We start from the raw sequence: 24464 nt of genomic DNA, 5'->3' as shown, positions 1-24464 counted from the left end.
GGTTCATTTTGAGTCATCAATACCCCCCTTGTATTCCTTAAGTGCTTCCTTAAATGGAGCAGTTCTTCGGACCTACGTCCTACCTCCACGCCGAGTTCATTTTCCTTCGAAAAATCTCCTTGGGGATGCTACGTAAAGCGCGCCCACCTGCTCCTTTAAATTATCGATCCAAACATCTCGTCTCCTCGTAATTGCATTCTTGTACGGTGAATAAAATAACATTAGGGTTGAAAATAAATCCTTACTGATTAAGTATTCACACAGCATAATTGGGATTGAGTGAATTTATTAATTAATTCGGTAAAAAAGGTGGATAAATGGGATTTATGAGTACTCTTTCGAATAATGTGTGATTTTTGCGCCATTTTTACCCAACATGTCACCTACCTTCCGGAACCCTCTAGCGAAGAACTAGATAACTAGAGTACTTTTATGTTGTGTTGTCGACTGCTCAACTTTGAGTTACTTCATTCTTTGCTCTGTCATTTTTTAAAATAGCTTTGAGCCCTTCCCTATAATTCTAAAGCACGCAGAATTTGTGAGGACAATAATGTATACGTTATCGATCGAAATAATTGAATGTAACGCAAATATAACCTGAAATGTTTTATAAATAGTGGGTTAGTTCAAATTTAGTTGCACTACGAGGTCTACCCAATAAATACGCGAACTGGTTGCAATTTTGCGGCCATGACGCGGTCTATAGCCCCGCCCGTAGTGGGTGGGGCTAGTTGCCTGGGACTCCCAATGAGCTATCCTTGATCATCCTCCTTATAGGCCAAATCTCGCCCCCCAACAAATTTGGCCTATTCCCCCAAAATGCAAAACTGTGATGAGTGGACATCACATTGGGAAGATGTGGAAGACACAATAAAGCAAGAAACGACGAGAAAACTAAAAAGCCTAACTGCTGCCAAGAGGACTTCCAAGGGCGCTTTAAACAGTCGAAAAAAGAAGATGGAATAGTAATTACATAGCCATACGAATGGAGAGTACTTTGAAGGGGACAATACTATTGATGTAGACTAAATTTTGCAAAATAAATTTTTTTATGACCCAAGTTCGCGTATTTATTGAACAGACCCCGTATTATCGCTTAATGAGCTGGAAGGATTGATTACATTTTGGGTGTGCTCACAAAAAAACCCGTCTACTTCAGAGCAAAGAGATTTTTTGGGTCAAAAATAAAAAAATATTTTGCATAAAGAAACCCACTCAACAAAATTAGATTCAAAAAAGAAACAACAGATTGGACATAAAAGCCTTCAATGTGTATCATACGAAGGGCAGCGGAACGAATAAATCGCAACCACGACAATTGAATTTCACGAATCAGCAATCACCCAGACAGCAGCCGAACAACGTCATCCCCACTTAGTCCCCATAGCATTCACGAACTTCGTAGTTTAATTGCTTGAATTGACACACGGGAGATATTTTGAATAATTTTGCATTTTTCATCGATAAATATTTTCGACTACTATTCATTATGAATAATAAAAGATGGAATAAAATATTTTGCACACGAATTATTATTTTTTTAATCACATTTATTTTAACATTTAAAACTCCATATCATTGACATTACGTTGTAAGTGGCATCGCATACACTCCAGCGTCTTAAAAATCATTGACTGCACTTAACATGATGCAATAAAGAAAACTGACGAAACCATTTGCAATTAAATATCTTTTACACGAATCCGATTGTAGGAATATTTTACAGCATTTTATTTTTATCATTCTCGATACTTACGATACTATTTTTAGGACTCAAATGGTGAAGGTCGAACCTTCTTAAAAGATACACGTTTCCTGAAATTACTATAGATATTAGATGAGAGTCGCGTGAAATAGACCGGAATTCAAGGTCAAGAGTGAGTGATGTTCGACCCACATTCACGGTACACGCACGAGGCTATGAAGAGCAGGAGTCCTGGGATCCTTATTGCTGATTAACTTCGTCCCTCGTTTCAATCGAGGAGTTATTTGCACAGCATCCGAGGGATGATGAACCTCTTACCACGGAGAGAGGGCGCTAGTTAAAATTTGACGCTCCCAAGACAGATCTAAGTGGAGAAGATCCTTAAGAGTAATGGACCCGATCCATCTCACCGAAATCCCCTAGAGAGAGTTTCGGCCGGAGGGAGGGGAGGGACAATTTCGCGCGTGAATATTTCAACATACCCTGGACCCCTTCAGGATAATGGCGGATCGCATCCCCACCGCCTGAGAGAAGGAATCTGAGAATATCTTACCGAGCCACTTGACGTGTGAGCGGTCGGATGGAGACGGTCCATTTGACAATTAATAGGAATATACATAGAAAATACCTCAACTTAAGTCATCATTTCGTTATTTCCGAATTAAAACTTTCAAAATCCCGTGGTAATACTGAAATGTCCTGCGTCCGTTAACGAGGTTTGTCTCAGAAGATGATTTTCATTGACTATCTTGAAAAAGGAAAAACTATCAACAGCGAGTATTATGCGAACTTATTGCAACGTTTGAGCGAAGAAATCAAGCACAAGAGGCTGCCGCATTTGGCTAAAAGGAAAGTGTCGTTTCATCAAGACAATGCACCAGCGTACAAATCCATTATTGAAATGGCCAAAATTCAATAAGTTTGAATTGCTACCTCGTGCACCCTATTCACCAGATGTAGCCCCCTCGGATTATATTCTAATTGGTTGGGTTTGAGTACAATTCTGCACGCTTGTTTACGTAGCAACGCCAAGTTGTTACGTTCTTCTTGACATTGTAGGGAGAGAATGAATGAGTACCAAAAACGAGTCCTCCTCTTACATCTACCAATTGAAAAAAGAGGCCCAATATTTACGCTTTAAGAAATAAGACACAAAATGGATTCTCGGACGACTTCTTGTACATACGATTTACTAAGATGTGCGAACGCGATCGAAAAAGGCACAAAAAAGACGCAATGCCACTCCACGTCACGGATGAGTTGCAAACATATGAAGGACGATCATCTTGAAAGCAATGCAGCGCTACTCTCTCTTGTTTTTTTACTCCCCTAATATAATCCGACGTAGAAGACAGATTTTCCTCCCCGAGAGTGACATCTCTTGGAAAAAGGATATTCTGCCATTTTTCCATCCAGCGGATGTTCGGTTGACGTGCCACTCGGAGCCATTTTCTTCGCCCTTGTCGCTTGGCCCGGCGCCTTCCCCATCTGCAGAATGAATACACTGGCGCCATTTCAATACCTTACGTAACCGGATGTCTGTCCAAGATTGTCTTCGAGTCCTTTACGTTAAAACACGAGCTATCTCCTTTAGTACACGCGGAACATGCTTGCTTGCGGACATTTTCGGAGACGTTTTCAATAGTCATTCATATCGTTTAATTTTTAATCGGACAAATGCAGTTTTCGAGAAAGAGAGAAAGAATTTTTATTTTGACTTAAACATGAAATAAGAAGAATGCCATCCTACGAAAGGAACCTCAATAAAAATCAACCACGAAAAATGCAACAACTTTGCCGCATATTATATATATATATATATATATATATATATATATATATATATATATATATATATATATATATATATATATATATATATATTTATTTTTTTTTTTTAATTTGAAAAAAATGAAGATGAAAATGCGATTACCAAATAATAAAATCGCAATTTATTTATTATAGCTCATTCGTATTCGATTGGTCATTGTCAACGTGCCACACTGTCTGCATGCATTCTGAAAATCATGGACGTAATAAAAGGTAGATGACCTGTCAATATACTTCTGACAAACTTAAATACACCGATTGATTGCCATATTATAATGAGTAAGATCGCTCCATTTATTCAAGTGGATTTAAATTATGTTGATATATATATATATATATATATATATATATATATATATATATATATATATATATATATATATATATATATATATATGTATATATGTATGTATATATATATGTATATATGTATGTATATATAGATATGTATATATGTATATGTGTATATATATATATATATATATATATATATATATATATATATATATAAGTATGTTATATATGTGTGTACATATATGGAGACCATTCAACCCCTCGCACCGTCACGCTCTCAGATAGTGCGGTAGGCCTCAACTAATGCTGAATTCATCCCTCCCACCCCCCCTACCGGAAGGTCATAATGAAAACTGCACCAATACTCCATCGCAAGTGAAGTCTTTCGGCCGAACTCGAGATGAAAGAAAGCCATTATACTTGACCGACACAAAAAGAGCTCAAAGGTAATGCGCCCCTCCGAATGGCGTGACGGAACTCTAATTAGGATAACTGTCGCTTTAATTAGATTAAGTTCGAGGCAATGGTATATTTCTTTTCACATGGCGGACAGAAGGGCACAGGGAATACATGGCATCAATTAGTGGTACGTCACGCACGGATGCCACGATCTAATCTCAACCGACGCCTGGGAAATCTTTGCGAATTACTTGCACACCTCCGTTCTACTTTTCTTTTCAAAACTTACTCAGAGATGCTAACGCGGACTGACAGGTTTTCAGGAGTTATTATCGTCATATATACAATTTGGATCATATTTCCTCAATTTGTCCGCAATAGTGTTTCATTACAACAAGAATATTATGAAAATAGATAGTTATTGATGTCGAAAGAGAAAGATTTCAAGAATGTTTTCACGGATTATGAAAACACTCGACTGATGTCACAATAAAATTCATATAATGTACGTTATTACATATTAAGGAAATGGAATAGCGTTATTTTAACAGAACCTATCTTTTCTTTATGTAAAATGGGATTTTTCGGCCCGGTGGCAGCGGGGTATCATCCTCGCCTGGCAGCCTAGAGGTCGCGGGTTCGATCGCGGCCTAGGTGGAATTTTCTAAGCCACGGGCTTGGGTTTATGTTACTGTCTACAATATCAGGCCTGAGGGTTAAATTGAAGATGGGGCCATAAGCATCAATCTCGGCCAATTAAGTCGATAAATAAATCAAATAAATAAATGGGATGACATCAATAAATTCGTGTAGAATAACAATCGAAATGGCATCGTTTTCCCAAATTCAGCAGTCCATATAATTTCTTGGAGAGCACTTTTCAAAAATTAATCAGAAATTTTAAAAATTGCTTTTTATAAACGGTAGTTTATAATCAAAACTTTTCTAGGTGTAGTATCACAAATGGAAGACATTTTAATTTTCGTCACTCGGAATTTTATACTTTGTTCTCTCTATATCATCTAACTTTCTTAAAGGAGCAGTGATGATAGGAGAATTAACTCCTGCCCCTTAGGTTTTTTAAAATTTTATTGTAAGTGGTGTGCCCAATACATTCTCGAATTGGTGCCATCTGGTATCCATGGCGAGGACTATAGCCCCGCCCACTAGCGGCGCTAGTTGTCTGAGACCCAATGAGCCGTCTGTGCTTGGCGGATCGTCGAGCTGTGCGTTTGGTGCCAGTGACATTAGTTTCTGTCGTTGTTTTTTTATACTGTTTGTAGAAAATGGAAATTGGCGAAATCACGGAGCAACGAATCATCATCAAGGTTTATGGTGAAGTGCGTCTGGTATAAGTTATCAAGAAATTACTGAATGTTGACAGCTGTTTACGGTGATAATGCTCTGCAGAAAACATCAGTTTTCAAGTGGATTAAGTGTTGGCCGACAACCAGCCACGGATGATGGGGATAAGACGCCGGGATGACCTTCAACCACCTGTGTTGAAGACAACATTGATCGTGTGCGGTATAGCTATAGTCAAAAAACTGTCCGAATGAAAGCTGATGAACTGAAGTTAGGGAAATCAACAGTGCACACTCTTTTACTAACAAAAATGATGGATGGATCCTTCACCATGACAATGCACCTGCACATTCAGCATTGATCGTTCGCCAGTTTTTGGCAAATAATTCAATCACCTTGATCCTTGATCATCCTCCACATTCGCCAGATCTCACCCCCCCCCCCGCCCCTGCGACTTTTTTCCTAATTCCCCAAAATGCAAAAATGTGATGAGGGGACGATCTGGGAAGGCTACAATAAAGCAAGAAACGACGAGAAACCTAAAGGTCCTAACTGCCGATGGCTTTCAAGGGTCCTTTAAACAAGATGTAAAAGGAGATGGAATAAGTGCATGGCAATGAATTAAGAGTACTTTGAAGGGGACAATAATCGCAGACGACTAAATTAGGCAAAATAAAGTTTTTATGGCCTCAGTTCGGCCATTATTGGACAGGGTAGTATATATTTAACCCCCTCCCCCAGACCCTTCGCCAGGATCCCACGAGGAAGTTTCAAAAATATAAGGTCGCCTCTTGGCGTAAAAAGGCGACGAAACTTTTGCAAGATTGAAGGCTTTTTTGTGAAAAGGGATCCCAAATTAGGTGATGGTATTGTTTCTGATAATCCATAGGCATCCCTAAAAGTGATGTACATCGACTTGTAAGTGTAAACATGGGCATGAGAAAGGCGTGTGTGCGAAGTTGGTACCGCGAGTGCTCTCGGACGAACAAAAGGAAACTCGCACGCGGATCTCTGCCAAGAGCTTCTCGATCATGACCACAGCCACCCTAATGCACTGGCGTTGCCCAACCAGACTTCTTCCTCTTCCCCCGCTTCAAATGTGAGCTGAGAGGACGTCACCACGGCTCGGTGGAAGCGTCACAACAGGTCGTGACGAGGGAGCTAAGCGTCATTCCGGGTGCCGCCTTCCAGAAGGCGTACGAAGCGTGGAAAACAGCGCTGTGTGTATGGACGCACAAGGGTTCTATACTTCGAAGGCTCTTGAGTCTCGATGTATCAATTCCGGGAATACATTTTTTTTAATCAACTTGGTCCTGCTACTTTTGGGAAAGACGTATCAGGGACGATTTCATCACAGGGGACAAAAAAAAATTTCATTTGACAAGATAGTTAATTATTTCTTTTTACAAACGTCGCGATCCGAAACGTCTTGCATTTTGCGAGAATACCTTCGGTTCGACTTTCTTATTAAGATTAAGTGGTCAACTTTGGAGCGGCATCTCTTCGAAGCGTTAAAAAAGTTATTGAAGGATTAGACACGAAACGGTGATTATCTGGGGACGAATGCGATCATCACGCTATCATTAAACACAATTTGCCGGCCGGCCCAAATTAAACCCTCCGGGACTTGACTTCATTCTTAAAGAGTGGGCAAGTGTTGCAAAATAACACCGGTACTAACGATAAATATCTAGCAGGGCATTCGGAGGAAGAGGGGGAGAGAGGGTAGGGAATGGCATTTGTTCCTCTGAATGCGTCGAATCGCGCTCCGTTGGACTCGGACATTAACGAAGTGAATGCACTCTCGCCTATCAAATCTAATCAACATTCTCCATCGACGACTGCGGGCGAATTTGAGTGAATATTGCGCCGGCTATCACGAAGAAAAAACATACACAAGGTGGAGTAAAATTTGATAATTCATCCAACAGTTAACATTTTTTTTAGACCATTGTGCTTCGTATGATTTTTCCTATTTTTGCAAAAAAAAAAGCGGATTTGAAGAATTGAATTTTTTTGCTCGTCCATGTATTCATTCCACAGGGTCGTGACCAACCACACCTCCCCGCCCACACCAAATCAGTCGGATAGGGACTGCGTAGTCCAGTGGTCAGAGTACTGGGTTGCTGTCCAGAGGGACCCGATTCGGTTCCCGGAGAATCCTAATCCCTTCGACCGATCAGTGTGATTTTTTAACAGTTATCCCCGGAAAACCAGATACGGCAGAGGGAATAAGAACCCTTTAATAGTATTACCCTGATGAGTGAAATACACACGCCTAATTAGTAATAGGTGAATTCCATCATCACCTATCAAACCTAACTCCGGGTTGATGACTCCGGGCCTTGGTCAGATAATCACAGTTTACCAATCCGGTGGGCCAATGGATTTTATATCATTTCTTGGCGAGTAACAGAGCAAATAAGATGGTCGATAGCAAGATAGCAAGATAATCGATAGTGAGAAAGAGACGATTTATAAAGATCTCAAGTTATGAAAATGTAAAATCAAGCATTAAAGTTGAGGAGGCATTGAATCAGACCAGTTAAAAGAATTCAATAATTACGGAAATGTTTTCGAGAAACGTTGGGCGAAATAACAAATTGGGCGGCATTACAAATAAGAGTAGCGTTATGCGAATATTCTTATGACATAGAAAAGTGAGATTGTGACAACTTAATAGAATTAAAAATTATTTTCGTAAAAAAAATGTTAGTCATAGCTTTTAATCTATTTTACTTCGCATATCTTAGCTTAAGAAAAGACTTGTTAAAACCTTGACGTGGGGCGTAGCTATTTACGGAGAGGAAACATGATAATTGAAGCAGGAGGATAGACTTAGACTGGAGGCTTTTGAAATGTGGGTGTGGAGAAGAATGGAGAAGGTGAAATGGACAGAGAAGAAAACAAACGAGGAAGTACTTGGTATGGTGGGCGAAGAGATGGGTTTGTTGGGAGCAATCCTGTGGAGGCAGGAAAAGTGGATGAAGGGGTTATTGGCCGGCAGTGGGATGTTGAAGACTGTAATTGAGGGAAGAATGTAAGGCAAACGAGGAAAGGGAAGGAACAGGATAGGGATGTAGGCCGGGATGCAGGGAGGCAAAAAGTACTCAGAGCTGAAGAGGGACCTGATGTAGGGTAGGATGTTGCGTTTTGCTAGGATTCACAAAATATTTATTTAGTAGTTGTGTCCATCCAAAAACCTACCTTTGCCGGCACATTCCTTAATAAAATGTTCTCAGTTTTCCACTGCCGTCAATGACTACCGCAGTGATCTACGCGACGGTTGCTTTGACAGCTGAGGTGGACCTCTCGTCCTTTGCTTAACTCTATCCGGACATTTACAGGGTAATTAATAAGGGTTAGGGCGTACGGTTCCTTTTCTTGAACCACCGTTCAGGTTTTACAGGGAGGTATCCTAAACATCACGCGGTTTGGGCGCAATCAAAGGACAAAAAGGTCGTTTTCCTCGGGTTGAACTCCTTGCTCCTCTGCCAAATCCCATTCCCATTTCGCAACCCCCAGCCATCCATTCATGAAAGTTTCTACCACCTCCTCTTCGGATGAGTTAACGAAGTGTACGAGGTCTGCCCAAAAAATACCGGAACTGATGCCAAAAAACCTTTATTTTGCAAAATTTAGTCTATATTGATTGTGTCCCGTTCAAAGTACTCTCCATTCGTTGCTATTCACTTATTTCATCTTCTTTTCCACTGTTTACTGAAGCACCCTTGGAAGTCCTTGGCAGTTACGCTTTTTAGTTTTAACATCGTTTCTTGCAACCTAAATATATATATATATATATATATATATATATATATATATATATATATATATTGGGTCGCGCTAGTCCACGACGTAGAGCGTTGGACTGCTGACCGGAGGGCCCCGCGTTCGATTCCCGGGCAAGTCTCTGGGCACCTGCAGCTCCACCCAAGCTATGTGACTTTTCGGGTACCAGGTCTTCCTGGGAAACATATCCGGCACAGGGAAAGGAACTGGCCCCCATTAATATCCTGTAAATGGGTGAATTTCACACGCATTCGGGCTTAGTACTGGGTGAACTCTACCATCACCTACCAAACTGACCTTCGGGTTGATTACTGTGTCTATGGTTTTAAAGAAACAAGATTTGGTGACAATATACCGTATAAACATCGGATATCAAAAGATCCGGATTTGAATCCCGGTCAAGGCAAATGTATAATTTACTCTTAAATCGTCGCATTGCATTAATGAGTATTTAGAGGATGACATCGTTAAAATTATTGTCGCGACATCTCCCGTCGTTTCTTGAAATATGAAAATTATTCTTTCATAGCGGAAGATAAGCAAAAAATATAAGTACTAGTATTTAAGGGGAGGCGACCGACAGCAGAGGTCATTTGCGCCATTAGGTAACCCGACAACGGCTGCGTGGGCGAACGGCACCTGCCGAGCCGTAATAACAAGAGGCTGTATCCACCTCCAATAGAAGTCTCTCCCTCTCCAGAGAAGAGGAAGGGTTGATGGGGAGGGATGGGAATGGGTGCGTATAAGGGGTGGTCGGGGGCGGGGAGGGAGGGAGGGAGGGGGTGGGGTGGGGCGTCCGCAAAGCGTGGAACGGGGCCTGGCACGAAAACACGCACGGTTGTCCGCAAGGGGGCAACACGTGTTCGTCCTCCGTGCCGAACGGAATTCAACCCGGCCTCGGGGAGTTCCAAGGGTTTGAAGGGACGAGGGAGGGAAAGAGTGGCGAACGAAGGGGTGAAACCCTGAAACAAAGGAGCAGTCCGCCTAATGGAGATTTCGTGTAGGGCGTCCATTGCCGGGGGCGTCCAATCTCAGCCCCCCGTACGAATAAGTCTTCCGAAATCACCGCTGCCACACCTCACGAAAAGGGTGTGCGGTGTTCTTCTGCAAGACACGAAGAACTCCCCGATAAATCAAAGAATAAAACATTGCATTGAGGATACAGAAAATAGACGACCCTTTTAGAAGAAAAATGAAATTCTCAACAAAAAAAATACTTAGCAACTTAAAAAGCTCAAGCATTGATTGTTCGCCTGCTTCTGGCAAAAAAAATCAATCATCTTGGTCCTAGATCATCCTCCTCATTCGCCAGATCACTTTCCTTTTCCCACAAAATGCAAAAATGCGATGGGACATCACTGGGAAGAAGTGGAAGACACAGTAAAGCAAGAAACGACGAGAAAACTAAAAAGCCTAACTCCCGAGGACTTCCAAGAGTACTTTAAACAAGTTTTAAAAAAAGATGGAATAAGTGCATAGCAACAAATGGAGAGTATTTTGCAGGTCACAAAATCAATAGACTAAATTTTGCAAAATAAAATTTTCATGGCCTCAGTTCGCGTATTTATTGGACAGGGTAGTATATGGAACTGAATATCTGCATCCATAGTTAAGGAGTGCGCAAGGCATGATTGGGGAAGTGAGAGGTTTGCCGGGAGAGATCTTTAAGAAGACAAGGGCAGATGAATAGAAGATATTTTGAAAGGCAACGAGAGACGCTGGAGGGATTGAGACGCGATGGGAGTGAATGTTGGTTAAACGAGGAAGGGGATGAACAGAGGGCGTTGGGGCGTGTTGGATGGGATGAGGGAACCATGTCGTCAATTGCCAAAAATATATAACTAATGCTTGAGCCCATTTAGTGTGGTGTTAGGCAGGGTTTTGATCGGTACCATATTCTAATAATAGAAGTCCCAGACAAAAATTTAAACCTTATCCGCGGTAACGTCGTGGATAGCGTTGGTGTGGCGTAACGCGGCGCGAAATTTGAATATCGTCTGATATGATGATGGATGTCAACCACCTTGAATTACTTCAAGATTGAATCACCATGATTTGTATTCAAGGCAAACACGAGTCTCCGTCAAGTGACTGGCATCCTCCCTAAATGTTTCCTGATAACCCCAGACGTAATCACCTACAGACCCTGAATACCAAGCAGGGTTCGATAGAAAGGAGGGGAGGGAGAGAGTTGTTCCAAGCGTACCCTAGGCTAGCGGTCCCTAGGGTCGAGTGGAACCCTTAACTCAACTTATTTCGCCCACCCGCTTTTCTCAATGTAACTCGACGCATCACGGAAATCGACTGAAATGAAAATCACGCCCTCTTAAGCCACTGTATCGAAGTGGGATGGTCTTAAGATGCATGGGAAGGGGTCAACGGTCAAGGGGAAGGAATGGTGACCTTCTTTCTCATTAACGATGGAATGCTAACATATGATGCCTAGGAAAAAAACGAGAAACTTACATACGATCGATCGAATTACATTTGGGAGACATAATCTTCACTTCGTAACATTTTAACCAATTTCAGGCTGAAACAACGTTTTTTATAACGCAGGTGTTCCTTGGCATTGGTCCAAATTTGAAAATTGAAATAAACCACACGAAATTTTGTGTATTAAATATTAAATCATACATTTACACACACACACACACACACACACACACGTCAAAACATTACATAACTCCGAGTTTCTTGCTGATGAATATTCCGATAGAAAGTACTTCGCCGAATATTTTGAAAAGTGGAGGAGAGTGCTTGGATAAGTGTGTGTGAGGTCTCCAAAGGAGAGAACTTTCATCAGGGACAACTAAAGCCTCCTCACCGTTCAATGCAAGGCTATTTTTCTCAAAATATTGCGAGGCTGTATCCTTTCCGGGCCGACTTGAATTGTGTGTGTGTTTATGCATACATATAGTATATAATAATCAAACCGAAGGTCGGTTTTGTGGGTGATGGCAGAGTTCACCCAGTACACGGCGAGTGAATATTCACACATCAGGGTAGGGGGGCCAGTTCTTTTCCCTGTGCCGGTTATTGTTTCCCAGGAAGACCTGGTACCCGAAAAATCACATAGCTTGGGTGGAGTTGCAGGTGCCCAGAGTGCCTTGTCCGGGAATCAAACCCGGGACCCTCCGGTCAGCAGTCCAACGCTCTACCCACTGAACTACCGCGACCCATAAATATATATATATATATATATATATATATATATATATAATGGACGGACGTGAATAATAATGTGCATGAAGTTAGCACTTACGGACAAAGACAAAAACACAAAAACATTAGAAGAAAGAAAAGAAAATCACTAGTTTTCGAATTGTCGGCGGTCCAAACCACCTTTCTCATAGAAATGAAGGGAGAATATTAACACATATATACACACGTACGCACACATTGTATATATATGTAATGTATACATAATATGTATATATATATAATATATATAAGTGGGGGCACAGAGCTCAGAGTGCTAAATGATATATTTTCTTGAGCTCTACTGGCAATCTCCACAAACGAATTCAGTCTAATGAACGCCGACCTTATCTTCGAATTACGTTGGTATTTAGAGTATTTATCCTCCTTCAACTCAAGTCAACCTACGTACTAAATATCAATAGGAATTTGAGATTTGCTTGGATTTTGCATTCAGTTTTATTCTCTTTTACGGGTGGTGACCTGACATCCCCCCGCCATACGCACTTGCGGTGGCTCGGGGGATATCACGTAGGTGTAGGGATCAACAAAGTTTAGGGAAAAACACCATGGAATTGGTACCCGAAAAAAAACATTTTTGGGTGCATGGCAGAAGATGCCCAGAGATGTCCCCCAACAAACCCAACGGGGACCATCAAGGTTATTTACACCCACCACTCTGCCCACTAGTCAACCAAGTCTCCTCCTAAGATTACTATATACCTTCCTTTTTCTTTCATGCGCTTTCTTGTAAAACTTTCTTAATCCACGAAAGACTGCGAGCAAGTAATTACAGTTCTTTCCCGGAATTCTCTCCTTTTTCGCAAGTCTCTCAAGGAAAATCGCGTTTAGACGATAAATCCGGAATCTAATTCCATTATGAAGTCTCTCCTCCCGTAATCACATTAATATGAAGGAATTCTCAGCCCCACAAGACGAGGGATACCCTTCGAATATCCTCCCTTCCCCGAATCACTCAAAATTCTTCATCGCAGCCCCGACAGGACAAACGAGCACGTGTCCATCTTCCATCGTCACCATGGGTGCCCATGGGAGCACCGAGACAATTCCCTCACTAACATAAACTTGTTTCTTAAGCATTAACGTTCCATTATCACCGTTGCTGTTCAACCTGTATGCAGAGGAAATGATTAAAGAGGCATGGGAAGAACTTGAGGTAGGAATGAAAGTAGGATGGAAATTCGTAAAATCAGTTAGGTTCATTGATGACCAAGCTTTAGTTTGTCAGCCAGCAAGCAATTCTTAGTGAATTGGAAATTCAGTGCGACAGGTATGGGATTAGAATCAATTTTAATAAAACAAAGGTTATGCGATTCTCTGGAAAGGAATAGGCCAAGCTAAACATTAAAATAGGAGGGCGAAAACTAGAGCAGGTGGAAATTATGTGGAAAAATGAAATAATTTTTTAATGAAAATTGCAGTCTTTTATTTCCAGCTGGATGGACACGGCGGACGAAGGGAGGGAAGATTAAGGGTTCGTGGGGTGAAAGGGGGAGAGTGAAAGAGGGAGGGTGAAAGGGGGAGGGTGAAAGGTGTTGTAGTTGGGGTGGGTGGGGATGGCGCGTATCCCTTGGACCCTTCCCACCCTCTCTAGTATCAACAACGCCGGACCAAGGGCACTGCGCAAATTCGTCGCCGTGCGTCAGACGACGTCAGGATAAGAGCGTCGGTAGGGGGTGTAGGGTAAATATAAATCTCCCCCTTTTTGCTACGATCAAATTTATCTTCACAATTTCCGGGGTTACAAGTAAAGTCAGGGATCACAGTTAACCCTTGGGGTCGTCCTCGAATTACTTAGAACTACTAAAACCCTTTTTCTTTGATTCCGATTTTCTTGCTTTGCTAGGATCCGAATGAGATGAACGAACCTTCCTAATCATGTATTCATATCAATCAAAACGAGAAAGTATTTTATAAAAATTTTATAATATAACAAATTACATTCGGGTTTGAATAATAAAGCGTTTGCCACTAAGATTACTTATCAGTTTGATTTCCTGTTTTTACTGAAACATTTGATGCGATTTTCCAGAAAGAAAAAGTTAAATATTAAAATAGGAGGGGTGGAAAACAAGAGCAGGTAGAAGAGTTTACGTATCTCGGTAGTGTTGTGGACCAACACGGTCAAAGTAGTAGGGACGTAAGAAGAAGAATTACGCTAGGCAAAGAGTCTTTCACAAGGAGGAGGGAGTTGATGACAGCGACTTTGAGTAAGGTTGTTAAGAAAATACTCGTAAAAACATTAATATGCATATGTACGGCGCGGAAACGTGGTCATTGAAGCAGGAGGACAGACGTAGACTGGAGGCTTTTGAAATGTGGGTGTGGAAAAGGATGGAGAAAGTGAAATGGACAGAGAAGAAAACAAACGAGGAAGTACGAGTATGTGTATGTATGTATATATATATATACATATATATATACACACACATATACGCATATATAAACACATATATACGCATATATATACACACATATATACGCATATATGTACACATATCTATTCATATTTATATACACATATTTATACACACACACTATATATATATATATATATATATATATATATACACAACTTTTATGACTACTTATGATTAAACTAATTACAAATTTTATGACGACTATAATATGAATACGATGACTGGTTATATGGAAGAAGGGACCGCTAGGCCCCAATTTCGTCCAAATTAAGACCTCCATCTATCTTTCCAGTTGCGACACCGAGAAAGTTTGCACTGAGGTGTAAGTGCATACGCCGAAAAAATATTTGCCTGGGATCTGTGTGTGATAAGGAGAATGATGAAATGAAAAAAATATCGTCCAGATTAGAAACCACATCATATTGAAGTTAAGTCAGATGGTTGTGGCCGGGGAGAAAAAGTGGACCAAAATCCATTTCCCACCTGAATATTTGAAAAAGTTTGTTATTTCGATTTCGCAAAATTGTTTAGTCACGTCGTTCCTCCACTTTGCTAACGTACGTGCTGAAAATCGGTTGCCAAGATACACTTAAGTTCTTCTCCGCTGGATTGGGGGAATTCCAGGAAGAGAAGAATTGATAAAGTTTGTTTGCGCTCACGTCACATCGAACTAACGTCACTCTCATCCATATGACAGCCATCGGCAATTTATGACGAAAATTAGGGCGAAATTTATCTACCAAAAGTGCGGAGACAACAATTTCAATGCACCAATCTAATGTTGTCATTTGCTAATGAATTGAGTGAAGTGAAGAATATCCGGATATATTGTTTCAAATATCGAACTAATTTTAAACTAGTAGTATTGGAATAATCAACTACAGCGATTAATTAAAGAAGAAAGGGGAAGAAAACTCCAATGGCCGTAAGGATTAGTTGCCAATCTCTCGTCAGACCAATTGTTGTGTTGGTGAGACGGGAATCACGACAGGGACCAACCACAACCTCTCGACCAGAATACCCTCTGTGGTGGTTTACGGGAGATTAATCCGCGTCAGGGACCAACACACAGCCACACGCACACTATCCTGCCTGAAATCCTTCACGAGGCTGTGAGACCCTGTTAAAGAATTTCAGATGGAGATGGAATCCTTCACGAGGCTGTAGAGTAGACCCCGTTAAAGATTCCAGGATATTCTCAAGCACACACTCTGTGGCGGTTTACGGGAGATTAATCCGCGTCAGGGACCAACACACAGCCACACGCACACTATCCTGTCTGAAATCCTTCACGAGGCTGTGAGACCCTGTTAAAGAATTTCAGATGGAGATGGAATCCTTCACGAGGCTGTAGAGTAGACCCCGTTAAAGATTCCAGGATATTCTCAAGCACACACTCTGTGGCGGTTTACGGGAGATTAATCCGCGTCAGGGACCAACACACAGCCACACGCACACTATCCTGTCTGAAATCCTTCACGAGGCTGTGAGACCCTGTTAAAGAATTTCAGATGGAGATGGAATCCTTCACGAGGCTGTAGAGTAGACCCCGTTAAAGATTCCAGGATATTCTCAAGCACACACTCTGTGGATGGCACAGACCAAACACACACACAAGCACTCGAGAAACGCACACACACTCAAAAGGGCCCAACTTCTGGGAGAATCTGGACACAGGTAAGTGACTTTCAACCTTGTGTTGGAGGTGTTTTCCCTTCGGTTCGCTGAAGAGGGCCACTTTGTGGCCGAAACACGCGTGTTCGACGCACTTCCTAGTTGCTTTTTACCTGTGTCCAGATTCTCCCAGAAGTTGGGCCCTTTTGAGTGTGTGTGCGTTTCTCGAGTGCTTGTGTGTGTGTTTGGTCTGTGCCATCCACAGAGTGTGTGCTTGAGAATATCCTGGAATCTTTAACGGGGTCTACTCTACAGCCTCGTGAAGGATTCCATCTCCATCTGAAATTCTTTAACAGGGTCTCACAGCCTCGTGAAGGATTTCAGACAGGATAGTGTGCGTGTGGCTGTGTGTTGGTCCCTGACGCGGATTAATCTCCCGTAAACCGCCACAGAGTGTGTGCTTGAGAATATCCTGGAATCTTTAACGGGGTCTACTCTACAGCCTCGTGAAGGATTCCATCTCCATCTGAAATTCTTTAACAGGGTCTCACAGCCTCGTGAAGGATTTCAGGCAGGATAGTGTGCGTGTGGCTGTGTGTTGGTCCCTGACGCGGATTAATCTCCCGTAAACCACCACAGAGGGTATTCTGGTCGAGAGGTTGTGGTTGGTCCCTGACGTGATTCCCGTCACACCAACACAACAATTGGTCTGACGAGAGATTGGCAACTAATCCTTACGGCCATTGGAGTTTTCTTCCCCTTTCTTCTTTATTTAGAGGCCGTAGAGCTCATTATTTCTAGCGATTAATTAAATTTAAAAAACAATAAAAATACAAGACCATTTACTGGTAAGTCTAAGGCGATAGCTGTGTGCAACCATGCAGTAAGGACATTGGAAGACAGCGTTAATCAGTAAGCGTTTCATTTCGGATAACGTTGAAAATTATGATATTTTATCAAGGAGTTTAAGTCAAGGGCAAAGAATGGTGCGGTCTTGTATATGTATACAGGTACTTGTACCTGTATCTTCCAAAAGGATGCCTCTTTTGTGAGGACACAAATATAAAAGAATTTTGATAAAAACATTTATACAAAGGAATACAGAGCAAGGACACTCACATAAGTGCATATCTGGTTTTGACGTTTCGACGGCACGGCCGTCAACTTCAGAATCTGATACCGAGCCGTAAAAACGAGATATATGTGAGTGTCCATCCTCTTGTGTGCCAGTGTATAAATGTATTGATATGTATATAAATGTACCATGAACACAGCAATTAACCCGAAGATCGATCGGTTCGATTTGGTGCCGGTGATGGTAGAGTTCACCCAGTAATAAGCCCGACGACATGTGAAATCCACACATTAGCTGGGTAATAAGGGGGGGGGGGGAGCAGTTCCTTTCGGTATGGCGGTTATGGTTTCCGTACCCGAAAAATAACATAGTATCGATGAAGCTGCAGGTGCCCAGAGAGGCTTGCCCGGGATATGTAAGCCTGCTCCAGTTTCTCCCCTCCTATTTTAATATCCAACTTATCTTTTCCCCATCTCCAAAAATGCTTAACCTTAATTATATTAATAATAGTAATTAAAACTGTATGTATATTCAATACCGTTCCAAACTGATCAGTTTTCCTTCGATTGAACAAAGCCCGCGCTATTAAGGAGGCAGACAGGTTCCTTAGCCATCGCCTTTTCTTTAAGAAAGGGACTTTTGTCGCTTGGGTGCGAACTTCTTGCTTCAGGATTTCGCATCCTCGCATCCTCCATCGCAGGATTTTGCTTCAGGAATCCTTCGCATTTTAAGGAGTCTCGGCAGAATGCTTTCACCAACCCCCCCCCCCTTTCTCCTCACAAGCCCTCAAAACCCACCCTCTACCCCTTATTTCATCCCCCTTGAGGTCACCGACCCATTCTTGTCATTCCTTATTTCCCTTCCCCATCACCTAATCCACTTCCTTCGACCCAGCCACGGTCGTCCGTATTCTTTTCGCCCGTATTCCCCCCGCCTTATCCCGACCCGTGGTCGCTGGCCCGTGCCGCTCGGGAGAGCGTGTTTTCGCGCGGATATGCATCGCGGTGGCATGGGACGTACTTCCGGAAACACGATCGGTCGACCGCCGCGGCGAGGCCCAGCCGGCGAATACCCTCTCGCAACGGACGCAGCGCCATCAAATGGCGGAAGGGTCGAGCGTGCGACCCCAAGGGAGGGTCATTAATCACCCGAAATTCATTTACTGACTCTAACTGAGCACATGCGCTGCGCCATTTTACTGGCGTCAAATTTTTAGATGAAATCCATCGTTTGATCGTATCCGGGAGGGAAGGACGTTGAAAAGGCACGTTAACCCCACAGGTGACCTCAAGGGAGTTAGGGCACCAAGCCATTCATAGTTTAGTTTCCCACTAACACAAAAGCTTTAACATACAATGTTCGTATTTTAAAAGCATTGGTGGCAATATTTTTCCGACGTGAATTGCATGAAATGCTGAATTCAAACCTTCGGTTGTTGAGAGTGATCACAGATCGTATTATTGGCATTGATAAGACAGTGACAGCGCGCAAATCGTAATTAATGCAATTTTGGCAAAGTGAAAGATATGAGCTAAACTCGCCCTGCCGAAGGTCTTATGGACGAACAATAAAAAGAACAGAGTCGAGTGTGTACTATTTATAGAAAACATGTAAACATTGCCAGATATCGTCACACTTGATGACTGCTCCTTGATAAACTCTATTAAAATATAAATTTTACCACCTGAGTCACCGTTAATCAACATTGGGATGTATGTAATCTAATCTAATGCTAGGTAATCTAATACCAATAATTAATAGGTATTTTTTTAAATCTTCCACCTAATAGCACAGCATATGGTTATTTTAATTGTTGTACGGATGTTCACCAATTTGTTATTAAAAACTTGCTTATCTTAAAAACTGTTACTTACCCAATGTTTTTTATTTAATTTTCAAAATACGTTCATTTACTACTCAAAGTCAAGTTTTAAGTACTCATAAACGTGTCTTCGTATCCACGGACGTACGCGTGCCCAATGTAAACAAACTTTCACGTGCCTTTATTTCCTCCTATAACTACCGTCGCTAAGTAAACAGCCTGAGACAAAGCTGCCATTGCCGAAGCTGCTTGCCATTGGCTGATTAATTTACGGCGACTGTTGACGTTATTTCTCATGCATAATTCAAGAGACTCAGAGACCCGTTGACTGATTTGTCGATATCCCAATCTTAGAATAGCATGCGTCGATCAATTCCGTTCGTTTCGATTGTACGTATTTCGACCAAATTTTTGACTCTCCCCGGTTTTTGTATAACATCCGAATGACCTGATCGGCTTCGTCCGCCTTATTTCATTCCCACAGCCCGCCCGCTTTGCCTTCCTCTAATCCCTCGCCGACATCATCCCCTGGGAGTAATTTAAATAAGCTCTGTCGATAACGGCGACACCCTGCCTTGTCCATCAATAGTCGATATATATGCTATCAATTGTGAAGCTTCATTCGCGCGTATTTCTCGAATCAGACGTCTATCTCACCGTTCAACAATATTCAGCAACTTTCAAATAACCTTTCTCGCAGCAAACTGCAGAATATTACAATGAATAAACTTTTCAAACGCCCCCAATAAATTGCATCCTATTGTCCCATTTGACACTTTCTCAGACCGCACTTATTTCCATTGTTTGCAGGATATACGAATGTAGGCCTGGGAGTGTGTTTGAAAAATGCTTCACCTATTAAAAGGTGGGTAAAATTGTACGAAGCAAGAGTGATTCATTTTAAGTAGTTACCTTAATTAAACTTAAAGCTAATTGCGAATGAAAGCAAGGCTAGCCGATGGCTGAATCTTTGCAAAATAGGAGAGATAGAGAAGAGGAATGATCTAAATTAATTATTAAAAGAGAGAAACTTAAGTTCACGCTACAACTAGGTCCATGGACCCCGATGCCTAGGTAATGATCACTACGCGGTCATCAAGGTTCAGGGAATCTAGTAATGGCAGGAGAACAACCCAAAATTAAAAAGCACGTGATCGATAGGGATTATAGTCACGACGACCTGCAACGCATTCTATCTCTTTCTTAACTTTTCTGAGGCAAACTCCTGATTTGGGTTGTGAATTTGCGGGAATCAGAAAATAATGGAATGGCTTCCTTTACCCAAGAAAGCGACGATAATCTATAACCTATCACAGAACGGCCGAAAAATGTTAGCAACCTAAAGAAAATAACATACAACTTCGAGGAAATTTAAAGATGTCGAATCAACTAAACTTATTACCAATTAAATTCGATTTTTTTTATTAAGGGACCGAAACAGAATACTTGCGGAAAAAATAATGAGTATTGAAGACAATAATTTACATAAACAAACCACGAATGCATTCGATTAGTTCCATCGAGTTTCAAAGCAACCACTATAGGAAACAAATGAATGGGACAACGCGTGATGTTGATATTCAAGTCTTTCTCACATCAAAAAAACAGTATTTCGGCCATTACCGAAAGGCTGCCGCAATCTAAGGTAAATAACAGTTACAAATGAGCTTAGAACAGCTTCAGGGTCGTTTGCCAAGGTATTCAGGGACACCAACCTTCCAGGAATATTATTCGGGCGGGGAGCATTCACCAGACTTTACGCAGGCATTTTAATAATAATAATATGTACTTTCGTACTAAAGGGCAGTCGTAGTACTTGAACGATTGAAGTATTCAAATTACAATTGGAAATATATCGGAGGAAAATCTAAAGAATTGATATACTGTAAATGTAACAGTTCTTATCAAGCCCGAATAAGCCGTAAATGTTTAATGATTACAAATTCAGTTGTTTTCGTGTTGATTCCAGCATGTCTTTGATAACGGTTTGAAATTATATCGTGGGAGGCAAATATATCTCGAATCATTCGCATCTAAATATTTGTCAATGGATTCTTATAAAAATGGCATATTATATAAGGTGCAGTAGTTACTTATACAATGGAAGGCGACCGACTGCTGAGGTCATATTAGGGATGAATGGGATAGAAGGAAATGTGGAGGAAAACCCGCGTTTGCGGCATTTACTCCGATAGCGAAAGGCACCAAGGGCCCGCAGTTTAACGCCCCATCCGAAGGACGGCGCATTCACTCACTCAAAAGTGCCCTCCACAAAGCACCTCAAGTAGGGATCGGGATACCACCGAAAAGTCTCTACCGCCTCCAGGATAGGTTTTTTATGTCACGAGTGATTAAATCGACAGTTAAGTGCAATAGAAAGAAGATGTAACAATTATTTCCTAAAGTCCTAACGCAAAATCGAGCATGATTAACCGATATGTTCTATTACAATGGGTTTGATATGGCAAACTATTACCGCAATTACGTTTCAGTTCAATCTAAAACCGGCCATATCCCAATCATTGCATAGTCACATGCGACATTGATAACTTCCGAATTAGGATCTAAGCACGTAAGACTGCAGGTACCATGGAATATCTCTGATAGCGTCCTCTACAGTCAAAAAAAATGAGGTGAGGCTTGATCCGCGTCAACAACACTCCCATTCGACACTACGTTATGTGGGTTATAACCAAAGAAGCATAAGAAGTTTCACTAAAAGGTAAATAGGATTTGAAATACACCCGGAGTGGATACACTCCTCATTTATTTCCTGAAAGACACTGATGTTTCCATTTTTCTTTTTGTCATCCAGAATTCCCTCTTAGGCCACGAATTACATTTCCACACTGTACTTCCACTTAACGAAATACAACTGCAGTTTTTATGCCGTCATCCACGCCACACAGGAGTAAAGATAAAGAATGATTCGTTTATCGCTAAGAATCAATCTGTAGAACAAAGAGAATTTATCGGAAGAAAACAAATAAACGAAAAATAAACCAAGGCAACGCTTGGTTACTTGTCTCTTTCACAGAGGATATTACTTCATTGGCATTTTACCGATTTATGCAGTTTAAACTGAAAAATCTACACGTCATACATAGTTGCCTGCCACGTAAAAACCTTGCATGGAGATTTTTTCACATGAAACTATGGCTATTTTATTCGACAGAGGTGACAGACTCCACACAATTCAATGACACAAAAATACCGTTGGACCATACACGGGAGGTATGGGACGAATCAAATTCAACAACTTTTCCTTCGTGATGAAAGAACATTATTATTTCCCACACCACCTTCAGGTACCCGAAGATGTTACGCTGTAACGATACCTTGGTCGTAATAAAAATACTCAATGTGGAAAAGCGAAGAGTCTTCTTTCATCATTAAGGATGTCCACCATGTTACGCCTGAAACTGTTATTTGACTATTCCTTCATTCAAACGCAGAAACACTCAGTGGCACATGTCATCCACCAACGACATTGCTGCTCTTCGGCCTTAGACCATGCTAACACTTTCAAACCTACGAGGTCCATGTGTGCCCTCTCACTCAGGGAATAGAATATAAAGGGATAGAGTAGAAGAAGAGGCGAAGGACACGGAAAGGGAATGAAAAGACACACTCACCCTATCCATCCTTAAGGGAGATTGTCCTCCACCAGGCGTTTATATATCCTACTCCGGTAACTTCCGACACACCACAGCTTCCTCCAACCACTTTCCGTGAACTACTGAGTCCTGAGAGGGCAAGCAACGCTTGGCGCGATCAATAAGCGAAACCTAAGCACAGAGGGCGGGGGACGACACAGCGCAACCTATGGTCGAATGCAATTTCGTTTCGCCCTCTTGAGAGGAAGTGGAGCGTCGCGAACAAGTGAAGAGCGGTCTGTTTTAACCGCCGTCCTCAAACTACGTATGCCAATTTACGTTTTTCGATGGAAATTATTAGATTATCTATCGATGACTCGTCATGAAATCAATATCGTGCTTCTAAAATAGGGAGATAACGAGTTACCCTCAGATAAAACTGTCAAGCAAACACTGTCACAAATATTTTGATAAGCGCTATTGAAGCTTAAAATATCCAAACGTGATTTCTTCCGAGGAAAGTTGTATTTGCATTCCGGCATTGGAAGCGGTAAGAATCCGTCATTTGGATGAAAAAAATAGAAAGAGTCCGCGAACAAATAAATTGAACATCACGCCTTCCTGATCCAGGTAAAACGAATATATTATCTGTTTCAAATATTGCGTTAACACATTTAATGCAATTCTTTGACTGTCAGAGACTGTAATAATGGTATCAAGACAATTTTAACAAAAAAACACCAATCTGACTTACCTCTTATCGATTGTAAATCCATTTATACTTGAAAATCTTTATGTACACCATAAATGATTTACATAACACAAGTTTCTCATAACACACTGACTAATTGACTTATTTCTAATTACTAAGCGAGTTGACGATTGAGGCCATTTGCACCTACACAGGCCACCTAAAACGGCGTACTTAAGTGTAGGTATTCAAACGAAACATTGGAAAATATCCATCCAAGAATTTAAATGGATATTTTTCTCATAATAATGGTTTCCGCCAATTTTTAAACCACGTAAAGTCAAGTAAATGTATTTCAAGTTATCCAATGAGTAATCCTACCACTATATGTGCTAGTAGACTATTACATCTCTTTAAAACAATTGACACAGGCACAACAAAAAAACCTGAACATAATGGTATCATGACCATTTTTTTAAAGGTCACTTCTGAATACCTCAGAACTAAGCTTTTATTCCCTGCAATCATAATACAAATTAAAATATTTGAATTCAGCCCTAAGAGACTGTGCTTACTTTAATATGCATTAATCAGCTGTCGAAGGCTTTCCCAGAAAATTAAATTAATAAACCATTTCCAACAGCTTCTTCTTAACATTTAGGACAAGGCACCTCTTTAAAAATAATCCACTCACCCGTA

At 41.3% G+C, this 24464-nt stretch overlaps 1 protein-coding gene across 3 annotated transcripts in view; it reads right to left on the bottom strand.

Moving 5' to 3' along the window:
* Positions 1-23201, bottom strand: part of LOC139696052 (uncharacterized) — a 996437-nt gene extending 973236 nt beyond the window's left edge. For all 3 annotated transcript variants that reach the window (XM_071594664.1, XM_071594665.1, XM_071594666.1), the window contains exon 1: positions 23114-23201. In XM_071594664.1, coding sequence (XP_071450765.1) covers positions 23114-23122 — 9 coding nt within the window. In that variant the 5' untranslated portion in view covers positions 23123-23201. The remainder of the gene's footprint in view (positions 1-23113) is intronic.
* Between the last annotated feature and the right edge of the window lie 1263 nt (positions 23202-24464).

Source organism: Hetaerina americana, unplaced genomic scaffold, assembly GCF_022747635.1.
Source record: "Hetaerina americana unplaced genomic scaffold, ioHetAmer1.1.p SCAF_66, whole genome shotgun sequence".
Classification (NCBI taxonomy): domain Eukaryota; kingdom Metazoa; phylum Arthropoda; class Insecta; order Odonata; family Calopterygidae; genus Hetaerina; species Hetaerina americana.
Note: the sequence above shows the minus strand (reverse complement) of the source record. Positions and strands in the feature narration are given on the sequence as shown.